We start from the raw sequence: 13653 nt of genomic DNA, 5'->3' as shown, positions 1-13653 counted from the left end.
GTATTGGGGGTGGAAGTGCCCGGTACTGGGGTGAACGGCGCTGGGGGTCAAAGCGCCTGATACTTGGGTCAACGTGCCTGGCATTGGGAGTGAAAGCGCCCGGGACTGGGGTGAACATGCCCGGTATTGGGAGTGAAAGCGCCCGGTACTGGGGTGAACATGCCCAGTATTGGGGTGGAAGTGCCTGGTACTGGGTGAACGTGTCTAATACTGGGGTGGAAGAGCCCGGTACGGGGGGGGGGGGGGGACGTGCCTGGCATTGGGAGTGGAAGCGCCCGGTACTGAGGTGGAAGCGCCCGGTACTGGGGTGAGCGGCACCGGTGCTGGGGGTCAAATCGCCCGGTACTGGGGTGATTGTGCCTGGCATTGGGAGTGGAAGCGCCCGGTACTGGGGTGAACATGCCCAGTATTGGGGTGAACCGGTGGAAGTATTGGGGGTGGAAGTGCCCGGTACTGGGGTCAAAGCGCCCGCCTGGTTTTGGGGTGATTTATGTTTTAGGGTTCTGAACTTTTACACCTCCCCTGCCATACCTGAGCCACCTGTGAGGGCCCCGGGTAATCGGGAGTCCCCCTAGATCTTAGAGGGTCCTCTGTATATTGGGGTGACATTGGGGTCCCCCCACCATAGCATACAACACACAGGCTGCTCTCCTATATAAACAAGGCCGCTGCACATGTCCTGTGATCTCCATCCCTCCCCGGTTACCTCCGTCCTCTCTCCGCTCACCGCAGCCCTTCCGCCGCTCACTCACACGCTGGAAACTGGAGCACCCGCGCGGACCGCCGATCTACGCTGCGCGCTGACGTCACGCGCCTCCGCTCTCCAGCGTTCAGGTGGTAGAATGCCCGGGCAGCGACCCCTGCTGGAGAGAGAACGCATAGGAGGAGGAGTCACGTGGGCAGGGAGCTTCTCTGACAGCAGAGCTTCCCCCATGAACTGCATAGAATGAACACTGATTGTAAATAGTATTGGGGCTCATCTACATTTGCTGCGTTTTACACCCGGGGGCTCGCCGTTTCCCCTCACCGCGCATTGGGGCGGCTCATTAACGACAAACACCCCAAAACGCCATATTTTTTTTTGGAACGTGGCGCCTTTCCTTACCGTGCAATTTGCCGTGATCGAAGATATGCTTCGCCAGGCAACAAAGATGCACAGAAAAAAAAAAAAAAACACACGCCGGCCACTCGCACTTGAGGCGCCATTAACAATTTGGCTCCGTTCACGCTTGTCGCTTCTGAGCAAAGCGCACAGAAAACGCGCCTTTCCGCCCCACGCGTTTCAGACACGTGCAGCAAACGCGCGCGTGCCGCTTTTAGTGCCGATTCAAACCAATGCGCGGCGACAGACCCTGCAATGTAAGGCAGCGCAGTGGGCGATTTTGTACAGTTTAAATAAAGCTTTTACAAAATAAAACATTTAAAAATAGGGAGCTGTGTGGTGTGTTTCCTTAAGTTGCGTTCCTAGCTGAGCGATTTTGTACACTTTAAATAAAGCTTTTACAAAAAAAAGGGGAGCTGTGTGGCACGTTTCTTAGGCTGCATTCCTACCTGAGCGATTTTGTACACTTCAAATAAAGCTTTTACAAAAAAAAGGGAGCTGTGTGGTGCGTTTCCTTAGACTGCATTCCTACCTGAGCATTTTTGTACACTTTGAATAAAGCTTTTACAAAAAAAAAGAAAAAAAGGAAGCTGTGTGGTGCATTTCCTTAGGCTACATTCCTACCTGAGCGTTTTATTTTCAGGCAGAAAGTCGCACATTTTTACAGCGATTTTGCCGCGATGTTGTACAGGTCAAAAGGTCACCAATGTAAAAAGCCCAAAAAAAAATAAAAACCGCCTGTAATCCGCCCCCAAAAATGCTCAAATGTTAACAGGGGCCATTGAAATAAACAGGATTTTGCTTGTTTTGCGGTTTTCTGGCGTGTTTCAGACACGTGCACCAAACACGCACGTGCCGCTTTTAGTGCCGATTCAAACCAATGCGTGGCGACAGACCCTGCAATGTAAGGCAGTGCAGTGAGCAATTTTGTACACTTTAGATAAAGCTTTTACAAAAAAAAAAGGGGGAGCTGTGTGGTGCCTTTCCTTAGGCTGCATTCCTACCTGAGCATTTTTGTACACTTTAAATAAAGCTTTTACAAAAAAAAAAAGGAAGCTGTGTGGTGCATTTCCTTAGGCTGCATTCCTACCTGAGCATTTCGTTTTCAGGCAGAAAGTCGCACATTTTTACAGCGATTCTGCCGTGATTTTTGCCGCGATGTTGTGCAGGTCACCAATGTAAAAAGCCAAAAAAAAAACGCCTGTAATCCGCCCCAAAAAATACCTTTTTGAGCTTCAGGCGACAAAATGCTCAAATGTTAACAGGGGCCTTTGAAATAAACGGGATTTTGCTTGTTTTGCGTTTTTCTGGCGTTTTTTACGGGCGTTTCAGGAGCTGAAAACGCCCTGGTGTGAATGCAGCCTTACCGTGCATCTTTGGCACGCCGCGCTTGAGGTGCCGTTAACAATTTGACTCTGTTGACGCTTTGCCCGCTTCAGAACATGCGAAGTGCTGGGGGCACCTGATGTAAGACCCCTTTCACACTGGGGCGTTTTTCAGGCGCTTTAGTGTGAAAGCATTCAGGCTTTCACATTGGGATTGCAGATGCAGCTACTTTCAGGCGCTTTTTTTTAACGCTAAAGCACCTGAAAAATGCCCCAGTGTGAAAGGGGTCTAAGAGGGACTCTGCTGGGGACACCTGATGTAAGAGGGACTCTGCTGGGGACACCTGATGTAAGAGGGACTCTGCTGAGGACACCTGATGTAAGAGGGACTCTGCTGGGGACACCTGATGTAAGAGGGACTCTGCTGAGGACACCTGATGTAAGAGGGACTCTGCTGGGGGCACCTGATGTAAGAGGGACTCTCCTGAGGACACCTGATGTAAGAGGGACTCTGCTGGGGACACCTGATGTAAGAGGGACTCTGCTGGGGACACCTGATGTAAGAGGGACTCTGCTGGGGGCACCTGATGTAAGAGGGACTCTGCTGGGGGCACCTGATGTAAGAGGGACTCTGCTGGGGACACCTGATGTAAGAGGGACTCTGCTGGGGACACCTGATGTAAGAGGGACTCTGCTGGGGGCACCTGATGTAAGAGGGACTCTGCTGGGGGCACCTGATGTAAGAGGGACTCTGCTGGGGACACCTGATGTAAGAGGGACTCTGCTGGGGGCACCTGATGTAAGAGGGACTCTGCTGGGGACACCTGATGTAAGGAGGGACTTTGCTGTGGGCACCTGATGTAAGAGGGACTCTGCTGGGGACACCTAATGTAAGAGGGACTCTGCTGGAGGCACCTGATGTAAGAGCGACTCTGCTGGGGACACCTGATGTAAGGAGGGACTCTGCTGGGGACACCTAATGTAAGAGGGACTCTGCTGGGGACACCTGATGTAAGGAGGGACTTTGCTGTGGGCACTTGATGTAAGAGGGACTCTGCTGGGGACACCTGATGTAAGTAGGGACTCTGCTGGGGACACATGATGTAAGGAGGGACTCTGCTGGGGACACCTAATGTAAGGAGGGACTCTGCTGGGGACACCTAATGTAAGAGGGACTCTGCTGGGGACACCTGATGTAAGAGGGACTCTGCTGGGGGCACCTGATGTAAGAGGGACTCTGCTGGGGGCACCTGATGTAAGAGGGACTCTGCTGGGGGCACCTGATGTAAGAGGGACTCTGCTGGGGACACCTGATGTAAGAGGGACTCTGCTGGGGGCACCTGATGTAAGAGGGACTCTGCTGGGGGCACCTGATGTAAGAGGGACTCTGCTGGGGGCACCTGATGTAAGAGGGACTCTGCTGGGGACGCCTGATGTAAGAGGGACTCTGCTGGGGACGCCTGATGTAAGAGGGACTCTGCTGGGGACGCCTGATGTAAGAGGGACTCTGCTGGGGGCACCTGATGTAAGAGGGACTCTGCTGGGGACACCTGATGTAAGAGGGACTCTGCTGGGGATGCCTGACCCTGATTTAAGTAGAGAGGTTCTCTGGGGACCCTGAAGTAAGGGAAGGGGTTCTGGGGACCCTGATGTAAGGGGGACTCTGCTGGGGACACCTGATGTAAGAGGGACTCTGCTCGGGACACCTGATGTAAGAGGGACTCTGCTGGGGGCACCTGATGTAAGAGGGACTCTGCTGGGGACACCTGATGTAAGAGGGATTCTGCTGGGGACACCTGATGTAAGAGGGACTCTGCTGGGGACACCTGATGTAAGAGGGACTCTGCTGGGGGCACTTGATGTAAGAGGGACTCTGCTGGGGACACCTGATGTAAGAGGGACTCTGCTGGGGACACCTGATGTAAGAGGGACTCTGCTGGGGACACCTGATGTAAGAGGGACTCTGCTGGGGATGCCTGACCCTGATTTAAGTAGAGAGGTTCTCTGGGGACCCTGAAGTAAGGGAAGGGGTTCTGGGGACCCTGATGTAAGGGGGACTCTGCTGGGGACACCTGATGTAAGAGGGACTCTGCTCGGGACACCTGATGTAAGAGGGACTCTGCTGGGGGCACCTGATGTAAGAGGGACTCTGCTGGGGACACCTGATGTAAGAGGGATTCTGCTGGGGACACCTGATGTAAGAGGGACTCTGCTGGGGACACCTGATGTAAGAGGGACTCTGCTGGGGACACCTGATGTAAGAGGGACTCTGCTCGGGATGCCTGATGTAAGAGGGACTCTGCTCGGGATGCCTGATGTAAGAGGGACTCTGCTGGGGACACCTGATGTAAGAGGGACTCTGCTCGGGACGCCTGATGTAAGAGGGACTCTGCTGGGGACACCTGATGTAAGAGGGACTCTGCTGGGGACACCTGATGTAAGAGGGACTCTGCTGGGGACACCTGATGTAAGAGGGACTCTGCTGGGGACACCTGATGTAAGAGGGACTCTGCTGGGGACACCTGATGTAAGAGGGACTCTGCTGGGGACACCTGATGTAAGAGGGACTCTGCTCGGGATGCCTGATGTAAGAGGGACTCTGCTGGGGACACCTGATGTAAGAGGGACTCTGCTCGGGACGCCTGATGTAAGAGGGACTCTGCTGGGGACACCTGATGTAAGAGGGACTCTGCTGGGGACACCTGATGTAAGAGGGACTCTGCTGGGGACACCTGATGTAAGAGGGACTCTGCTGGGGACACCTGATGTAAGAGGGACTCTGCTGGGGACACCTGATGTAAGAGGGACTCTGCTGGGGACACCTGATGTAAGAGGGACTCTGCTGGGGACACCTGATGTAAAAGGGACTCTGCTGGGGACACCTGATGTAAGGAGGGATTCTGCTGGGGGCACCTGATGTAAGAGGGACTCTGCTGGGGACACCTGATGTAAGAGGGACTCTGCTGGGGACACCTGATGTAAGAGGGACTCTGCTGGGGACACCTGATGTAAGAGGGATTCTGCTGCCGCATTTTCCTTTTCACACTACACCGCACCTGCAAATAAATGACACGCCCAAAATTAAAACAAGACAAAAAGGCTCTCTGGGCACCCTGATGTAAAAGGGGATCTCTGGAGACCCTGAAGTAAGGGCAAGGCTCTTTGGGGACCCTGATGTAAGGGAAGGGGTTCTGGGGACCCTAATGTACGGGGGGATCTCTGGGGACCCTGATGTACAGGGGGCTCTCTGGGGACCCTGATGTACAGGGGGCTCTCTGGGGACCCTGATGTACGGGGGGGGTCTCTGGGAAAACTGATGTACGGGGGGGAGATCTCTGGGGACCCTGATGTACGGGGGGGTCTCTGGGGACCCTGATGTACGGGGGGGTCTCTGGGAAAACTGATGTACGGGGGGGAGATCTCTGGGGACCCTGATGTACGGGGGGGTCTCTGGGGACCCTGATGTAAGGGGGGATCTCTGGGGACCCTGATGTAAGGGGGATCTCTGGGGACCCTGATGTATGGGGGGGATCTCTGGGGACCCTGATGTACTGGGGGATCTCTGGGGACCCTGATGTATGGGGGGGATCTCTGGGGACCCTGATTTACGGGGGGATCTCTGGGGACCCTGATGTAAGGGGGGATCTCTGGGGACCCTGATGTATGGGGGGGATCTCTGGGGACCCTGATGTAAGGGGGGATCTCTGGGGACCCTGATGTACTGGGGGATCTCTGGGGACCCTGATGTATGGGGGGGATCTCTGGGGACCCTGATGTACGGGGGGATCTCTGGGGACCCTGATGTAAGGGGGGTCTCTGGGGACCCTGAAGTAAAAGGGGCTCTCTGGAGACCCTGAAGTAAGGGCAAGGCTCTTTGGGGACCCTGATGTAAGGGGGGATCTCTGGGGACTCTGATGTACGGGGGGATCTCTGGGGACCCTGATGTACGGGGGGCTCTCTGGGGACCCTGATGTACGGGGGGCTCTCTGGGGACCCTGATGTACGGGGGGGGGGTCTCTGGGGACCCTGATGTACAGGGGGGTCTCTGGGGACCCTGATGTACGGGGGGGGGTCTCTGGGGACCCTGATGTACGGGGGGGGTCTCTGGGGACCCTGATGTACGGGGGGATCCGCACTCAGATATGTAACAATATTTTATATATATTATATACATGTGTATGGCCGCCCAAGTATATGACTTTCTTTACTTTGCTGTTATTGGCTCCTCCAGCCCCGCATCTTCTGTAGACCCCGCTACGCCCCTGGTGGTGGGGCCCTTCATGGTTTTTTGCATCGGGGCCCCGGAAGATTCTAGTTACGCCTCTGGTCAGAATTGTTGTTAAACGTCACGATTTCCTTATAAACTCTGCAGATGATTGATTAGTAAATAATCACCTTTGGCCCAGATTCAGAGAGCAATTGCGCCTGCGTAACCATAGTTACGCAGCGCAATTGATGACTTGCGCCGGCGTAACGAGTTCTCCTGATTCAGAGAACTCGTTACGCCGACTGCAGCCTAAAATCTGCGTGGCATAAGGCTCTTATGCCACGCAGTTTTTAGGCTGCATTCTTGCGTTGACCGCTAGGGGGCGCTCCCATTGTGCTTAGTGTTGCGCCCCCCCCTGCGTACGCAAGTTACGTCGGTTGCGTATGGCGTCTTTAGCGTAAGGCTGCCCATGCTAAAAGCAGGGGCAGCCAATGCTAAAGGATACCCGGCGTTCCCGCGTCGCGACGTTCAAATTTTACGTCGTTTGCGTAAGTGAATCGTGAATGGCGCTGGACGCCATTCACGTTCACTTTGAAGCAAATGACGTCCTTGCGACGTCATTTGCCGCAATGCACGTCGGGAAAGTTTCCCGACGGAGCATGCGCTGTACGCTCGGCGCGGGAGCGCGCCTAATTTAAATGATTCCCGCCCCCGGCGGGATCATTTACATTGCGCGCGCTTACGTCGGGCAATTTTGCCGGCGCGCCCTCGCACTTTACGGAGCTACTGCTCCGTGAATCGAGGGCAGCGCAAAATATTTGCGGGGGCGCAGGGCACAATCGTTGCCCTGTGCCTCCGCAAATAAAGCGCAAGTCCTACCTGAATCCGGGCCATTGTGAATAAAGATCCGAGCCGAATAAAGAACTTCAGCAGCATTGTGAGCTCTGAGCTCTAATCACTGACACGGTGCAGTTCCGCGCTGTCACCTGCAGAGGGCGGCGTCACACTCGTGTCTGGCGGCACCTGTAGAGCTGCAGGCTCCGCCCCATGAAGTACTAAAAACTCCGGATCTCCATGGAGACCAAAACTCTCTCTCCTCTCCCCGCCCCCTCCCCGACCTGGATTGGTGTAAGCGGGAGCAGAGGCTGATCCGGATTGGCGGGGAGAGAAGGAGTGACGTAGTCATAACGGAGACCCCGCCCTCCGGTGTTGGTCCCCGTTATGTAGCGGGATGAGCGGAGAACCGAAAAGGAGAGACACCGGAGAGGGTGAGCGGGGGAGGGGGACCCGTCCGGGGAGACATGAGGGGTGTGCCCACCGGGGGGAGGGGAGGGAGGCTTACCACCTGATCATAGAGGGGTGTATATAGAGATGATAGAGGAAGGTGTATATTGTGATTAGGGGTGTGTGTATATAGAGATGATAGAGGGTAGATGGAGGGGTGTATGTAGAGATGATGGAGGGGTGTATGGAGATGATGGAGGGGTGTATATAGAGATGATGGAGGGGGGTGTATGGAGATGATGGAGGGGTGTATATAGAGATAACGGAGGGGTGTTGATAGAGAGGGGGGTGTATATACAGATGATAGAGGGATGTATATAGAGATCATAGAGAGATGATGGAGGGGTGTGTATATATAGAGATGATGGAGGGGTGTATGCAGAGATGATGGAGGGGTGTATAATAGAGATGATGGAGGGGTGTTGATAGAGATGGGGGTGTATATAGAGATGATAGAGGGATGTATATAGAGATCATGGAGAGATGATGATGGGGTGTATATAGAGATGATGGAGGGGTGTATATAGAGGGTAGATGGAGGGGTGTATGTAGAGATGATGGAGGGGTGTATATAGAGAGGGGTGGATAGAGGGGGTGTATATAGAGATGATAGAGGGGTGTATATAGAGATCATAGAGTGTAGATGGAGGGGTGTATGGAGATGATGGAGGGTGTATAATAGAGATCATAGAGGGGTGTATATAGAGATAACGGAGGGGTGTTGATAGAGAGGGGGGTGTATATACAGATGATAGAGGGATGTATATAGAGATGATGGAGGGGTGTGTGTATATATAGAGATGATGGAGGGGTGTATAATAGAGATGATGGAGGGGTGGATAGAGGGGGTGTATATAGAGATGATGAAGGGGTGTATATAGAGATCATAGAGTGTAGATGGAGGGGTGTATATAGAGATCATAGAGGGGTGTATATAGAGATGATGGAGGGGTGTTGATAGAGAGGGGGTGTATATAGAGATGATAGAGGGATGTATATAGAGATCATGGAGAGATGATGGAGGGGTGTATGTAGAGATGATGGAGGGGTGTATATAGAGTGTAGATGGAGGGGTGTGTGTATAGAGATGATGGAGGGGTGTGTGTATAGAGATGATGGAGGGGTGTGTGTGTATAGAGATGATGGAGGGGTGTGTGTATAGAGATGATGGAGGGGTGTATGTAGAGGGTAGATGGAGGGGTGTGTGTATAGAGATGATGGAGGGGTGTGTGTATAGAGATGATGGAGGGGTGTATGTAGAGATGATGGAGGGGTGTATATAGAGTGTAGATGGAGGGGTGTGTGTATAGAGATGATGGAGGGGTGTGTGTATAGAGATGATGGAGGGGTGTGTGTATAGAGATGATGGAGGGGTGTGTGTATAGAGATGATGGAGGGGTGTGTGTATAGAGATGATGGAGGGGTGTATATAGTGATTAGAGGTGTGTGTGTGTATATAAAGAGAGGTGTGCATATCGAGATGACAGAGGGGTGTATATTAGAGAGCGAGATTATAGAGTGTAGATAAAGGGGTGTATATAGAGATGATAGGGGGGTGTATATAGAGGGGGTGTTGATGGAGATGATAGAGAGGGGTGCATATAGAGATGATAGAGTGTGTAGATAGAGGGGTGTATATATAGAGATAATAGAGTGTAGATAAAAGAGTGTATATAGAGATGATGGAGGGGTGTATATAGAGGGGTGTATATGGAGAGGTGTATATGGAGATGATGGAGGGGTGTATATAGAGGGGTGTATATGGAGATGATGGAGGGGTGTATATGGAGATGATGGAGGGGTGTATATGGAGATGATGGAGGGGTGTATATGGAGATGATGGAGGGGTGTATATAGAGATGATGGAGGGGTGTATATTCAGATGATGGGGTGTATATGGAGATGATGGAGGGGTGTATATGGAGATGATGGAGGGGGTGTATATAGAGATGACGGAGGGGTGTATATAGAGATGATGGAGGGGTGTATATGGAGGGGTGTATATGGAGATGATGGAGGGGTGTATATGGAGATGATGGAGGGGTGTATATGGAGATGATGGAGGGGTGTATATAGAGATGATGGAGGGGTGTGTATAGAGATGATGGAGGGGTGTATATGGAGGGGTGTATATAGAGATGATGGAGGGGTGTGTATAGAGATGATGGAGGGGTGTATATGGAGGGGTGTATATAGAGATGATGGAGGGGTGTATATAGAGATGATGGAGGGGTGTATATAGCGGCATTGATGGGCACTGATAAAGTTGTTGATATTTCGTTTTGGACGTTCTTTCTGGTGATGGTTGAGCCTCTCTATTATCTCCTCAGACCCCCCTCTGTTATATAACAATGAGTGTCCCGGGTCTATAAAACAAACGCCAATTTATACTTTTATATCAGAGCGTCTCCGGCGCTCACATGACCCCTCGGCTCTCTCCTCTCTCCGGCTGACAGCTATAGTGGGCGGGGCCGAGCACTGCCGCTGACGTCAGCCCGGGAGGAGAGAGCCGAGGAGTCATGTGAGCGCCGGAGACGCTCTGATATCATTGGTTTTCTATATAGATCAGACCCGGGACACTCATTGTTATATAACAGAGGGGGAGGGGTGAAGACATTACAGCTTTTAAAGCAGCAGGAGGGGGAGGGGTCAGACATTGTCACGAGCAGACAGGCAGGGAGGGGAGGGGAGAGGAGGATAGGAGAGCTGTGGATGACTGAGGCACGTAAACTGACCACGGTGTCAGAGCTCAGCTGCCATGATAAACTGTGGTCAGTTTACAGAGGGGAGGGCAGGATCAGCCGGGGGGGGGGGGGAAATTACACAGCACTGTGCCCTGTAACATGCTTTTGTGCAGGGTGAAAGGGGGCGGTACACACGTGCAGGGGGGGGGCGGTACACACGTGCAGGGGGGGGGCGGTACACACGTGCAGGGGGGGCGGTACACACGTGCAGGGGGGGGCGGTACACACGTGCAGGGGGGGCGGTACACACGTGCAGGGGGGGGCGGTACACACGTGCGGGGGGGGGCGGTAAACACGTGCGGGGGGGGGCGGTACACACGTGCGGGGGGGGGGCGGTACACACGTGCGGGGGGGGGCGGTACACACGTGCGGGGGGGGGCGGTACACACGTGCGGGGGGGGGGCGGTACACACGTGCAGGGGGGGGGGGGGTACACACGTGCGGGGGGGGGCGGTACACACGTGCGGGGGGGGCGGTACACACGTGCGGGGGGGGGGGGCGGTACACACGTGCGGGGGGGGGGCGGTACACACGTGCAGGGGGGGCGGCGGTACACACGTGCAGGGGGGGGCGGTACACACGTGCAGGGGGGGGGGCGGTACACACGTGCAGGGGGGGGCGGTACACATGTGAAGGGGGGGGCGGTACACACGTGCAGGGGGGGGCGGTACACACGTGCGGGGGGGCGGTACACACGTGCAGGGGAGGGGGGCGGTATTAATGTGGTGTCACTGATGACGAATGTCGGCTCTTTCTGTCTCTCCAGGTCTCCTGCCAGGACGTGGACAGTGATGGAGTCGGTTCCGGCGGACAGGGACCCTTTCCTGTCACGCGGGGGGACGGAGGGGAGTGTCCGCAAGGTGAGAGATCTCTTATGTCTGACTCCCCCCACTCTGTCTGCGGGAGGCGCTGTACTCCCTATGGGCCTTCTTCCCGCTTTCTCCATCTCTGGCTTCACATCTTTTTAAAGTAGAACTAAGGACAGGGCTCGACAAATCCCGGTCGCCATGGCGACTAGAAATAGTGTCTTTTTTTTTGTGAGCTGGCGCCATCTGGTGGTGGCCGTTGGTATTACAAGTTAAGCATTACAAGTTAAACAGCAATTCTAATGTCATTTTTCACTATTTTCACTGCCATCTTCTTCCCTCTAATTAGAACCCCCAAACATTATATATATTTTTTATCCTAACACCCTAGAGAATAAAATGGCGATCGTTGCAATACTTTCTGTCACGCCGTATTTGCGCAGCGGTCTTACAAGCGCACTTTTTTGGGAAAAAAATTACACTTTTTTTTTTTATTAAAAAATAAGACAACAGTAAAGTTATCCCCATTTTTTTTTAAATATTATGAAAGATAATGTTGCGCCGAGTAAATTGATACCCAACATGTCACGCTTCAAAATTGCGTCCGCTCGGGGAATACTGACAAACTTTTACCCTTTAAAATCTTCATAGGCGACGTTTAAAAAAATCTACAGGTTGCATGTTTTGAGTTACAGAGGAGGTCTAGGGCTAGAATTATTGCTCTCGCTCTAACGATCGCGGCGATACCTCACATGTGTGGTTTGAACACCGTTTACATATGCGGGCGCTACTCGCGTATGTGTTCGCTTCTGCGTGCAAGCTCGTCGGGACGGGGCGCGTTTTCTGGCTCCTAACTTTTTTAGCTGGCTCCTAGATTCCAAGCAAATTTGTCAAATCCTGATCTAAGGATATGTATATATTTTTCTTTTTGGATAGAGTAGGGGGGGGGGGGGGGTTAAAACCCCTGTCCATGTTTTTACCATCTCTGTCCAGTTGGGGGAGCTTTTCCCTTTGATTCCTGTCCCATAGCCAAAACAGGAAGTGAGGGGGAATCCATGTTTTTTTTTTACCAGAACTAGTGTCCCTATTGGAAGATTTCCTCTCTATTCCTGTTCTGGTGACAACCCACAATTTGGGGGTTCTTTTGGGTATAATGATAAACCTGACAGAGGTTCTAACCCCTCTCCACTCACAAAACGAAATAAAAGTTTACCTTTTATTCTTAAATTTTAGATGGTTTTCATGCCATCACCCACTGTATGATCTGGGATGATTTGTCCTGGAAGAAGTAGATAGGAGTTCCGATGCTCGCTGTTCCTGGTCTGTGATTCACAAGTATTGAAGTCGGGCAGCTTTTGCAGTAGACCTCCATAAATGGCAGCCCCCGTATTTCCCCCTCTGACCATATACTGAGAGAAATGACTTCATAACCATGGGGCTCCTAGGAGGAGAGGGATGGATGATGGGGCTCCTGGGAGGAGATGGATGGCTGATGGGGCTCCTGGGAGGAGATGGGTGGATGATGGGGCTCCTGGGAGGAGATGGGTAGATGATGGGGCTCCTGGGAGGAGATGGGTAGATGATGGGGCTCCTGGGAGGAGATGGGTAGATGATGGGGCTCCTGGGAGGAGATGGCTGGATGATGGGGCTCCTGTTAGGAGATGGTTGGATGATGGGGCTCCTGTTAGGAGATGGTTGGATGATGGGGCTCCTGGGAGGAGATGGGTGGATGATGGGGCTCCTGGGAGGAGATGGGTGGATGATGGGGCTCCTGGGAGGAGATGGGTGGATGATGGGGCTCCTGGGAGGAGATGGGTGGATGATGGGGCTCCTGGGAGGAGATGGGTGGATGATGGGGCTCCTGGAAAGGAGATGGGTGGATGATGGGGCTCCTGGAAAGGAGATGGTTGGATGATGGGGCTCCTGGGAGGAGATGGGTAGATGATGGGGCTCCTGGGAGGAGATGGTTGGGTGATGGGGCTCCTGGGAGGAGATGGTTGGGTGATGGGGCTCCTGGGAGGAGTTGGTTGGGTGATGGGGCTCCTGGGAGGAGTTGGATGGGTGATGGGGCTCCTGGGAGGAGTTGGATGGGTGATGGGGCTCCTGGGAGGAGATGGATGGGGGATGGGGCTCCTGGAAAGGAGATGGTTGGATGATGGAACTCCTGAGAGGAGATGGATGGTTG

General features: G+C 53.3%; 2 protein-coding genes across 2 annotated transcripts in view; one reads left to right on the top strand and one right to left on the bottom strand.

Annotated features, from left to right (window-relative positions):
- Positions 1–802, bottom strand: part of TOP1MT (DNA topoisomerase I mitochondrial) — a 138670-nt gene extending 137868 nt beyond the window's left edge. Inside the window, exon 1 of the mRNA XM_040352129.1 lies at positions 707–802. The gene's annotated coding sequence lies outside the window, so the exon portion shown is untranslated. The remainder of the gene's footprint in view (positions 1–706) is intronic.
- A 6973-nt stretch (positions 803–7775) lies between these two features.
- The window catches only part of RHPN1 (rhophilin Rho GTPase binding protein 1), a 78874-nt gene continuing 72996 nt past the window's right edge, over positions 7776–13653 (top strand). The window contains exons 1-2 of the mRNA XM_040352128.1: positions 7776–7902; positions 11429–11522. Coding sequence (XP_040208062.1) covers positions 11454–11522 — 69 coding nt within the window. The 5' untranslated portion in view covers positions 7776–7902; positions 11429–11453. The remainder of the gene's footprint in view (positions 7903–11428; positions 11523–13653) is intronic.

This window comes from Rana temporaria, chromosome 5, assembly GCF_905171775.1.
Source record: "Rana temporaria chromosome 5, aRanTem1.1, whole genome shotgun sequence".
NCBI classification, from domain to species: domain Eukaryota; kingdom Metazoa; phylum Chordata; class Amphibia; order Anura; family Ranidae; genus Rana; species Rana temporaria.
This window is presented reverse-complemented; position numbering and strand designations above follow the sequence as displayed.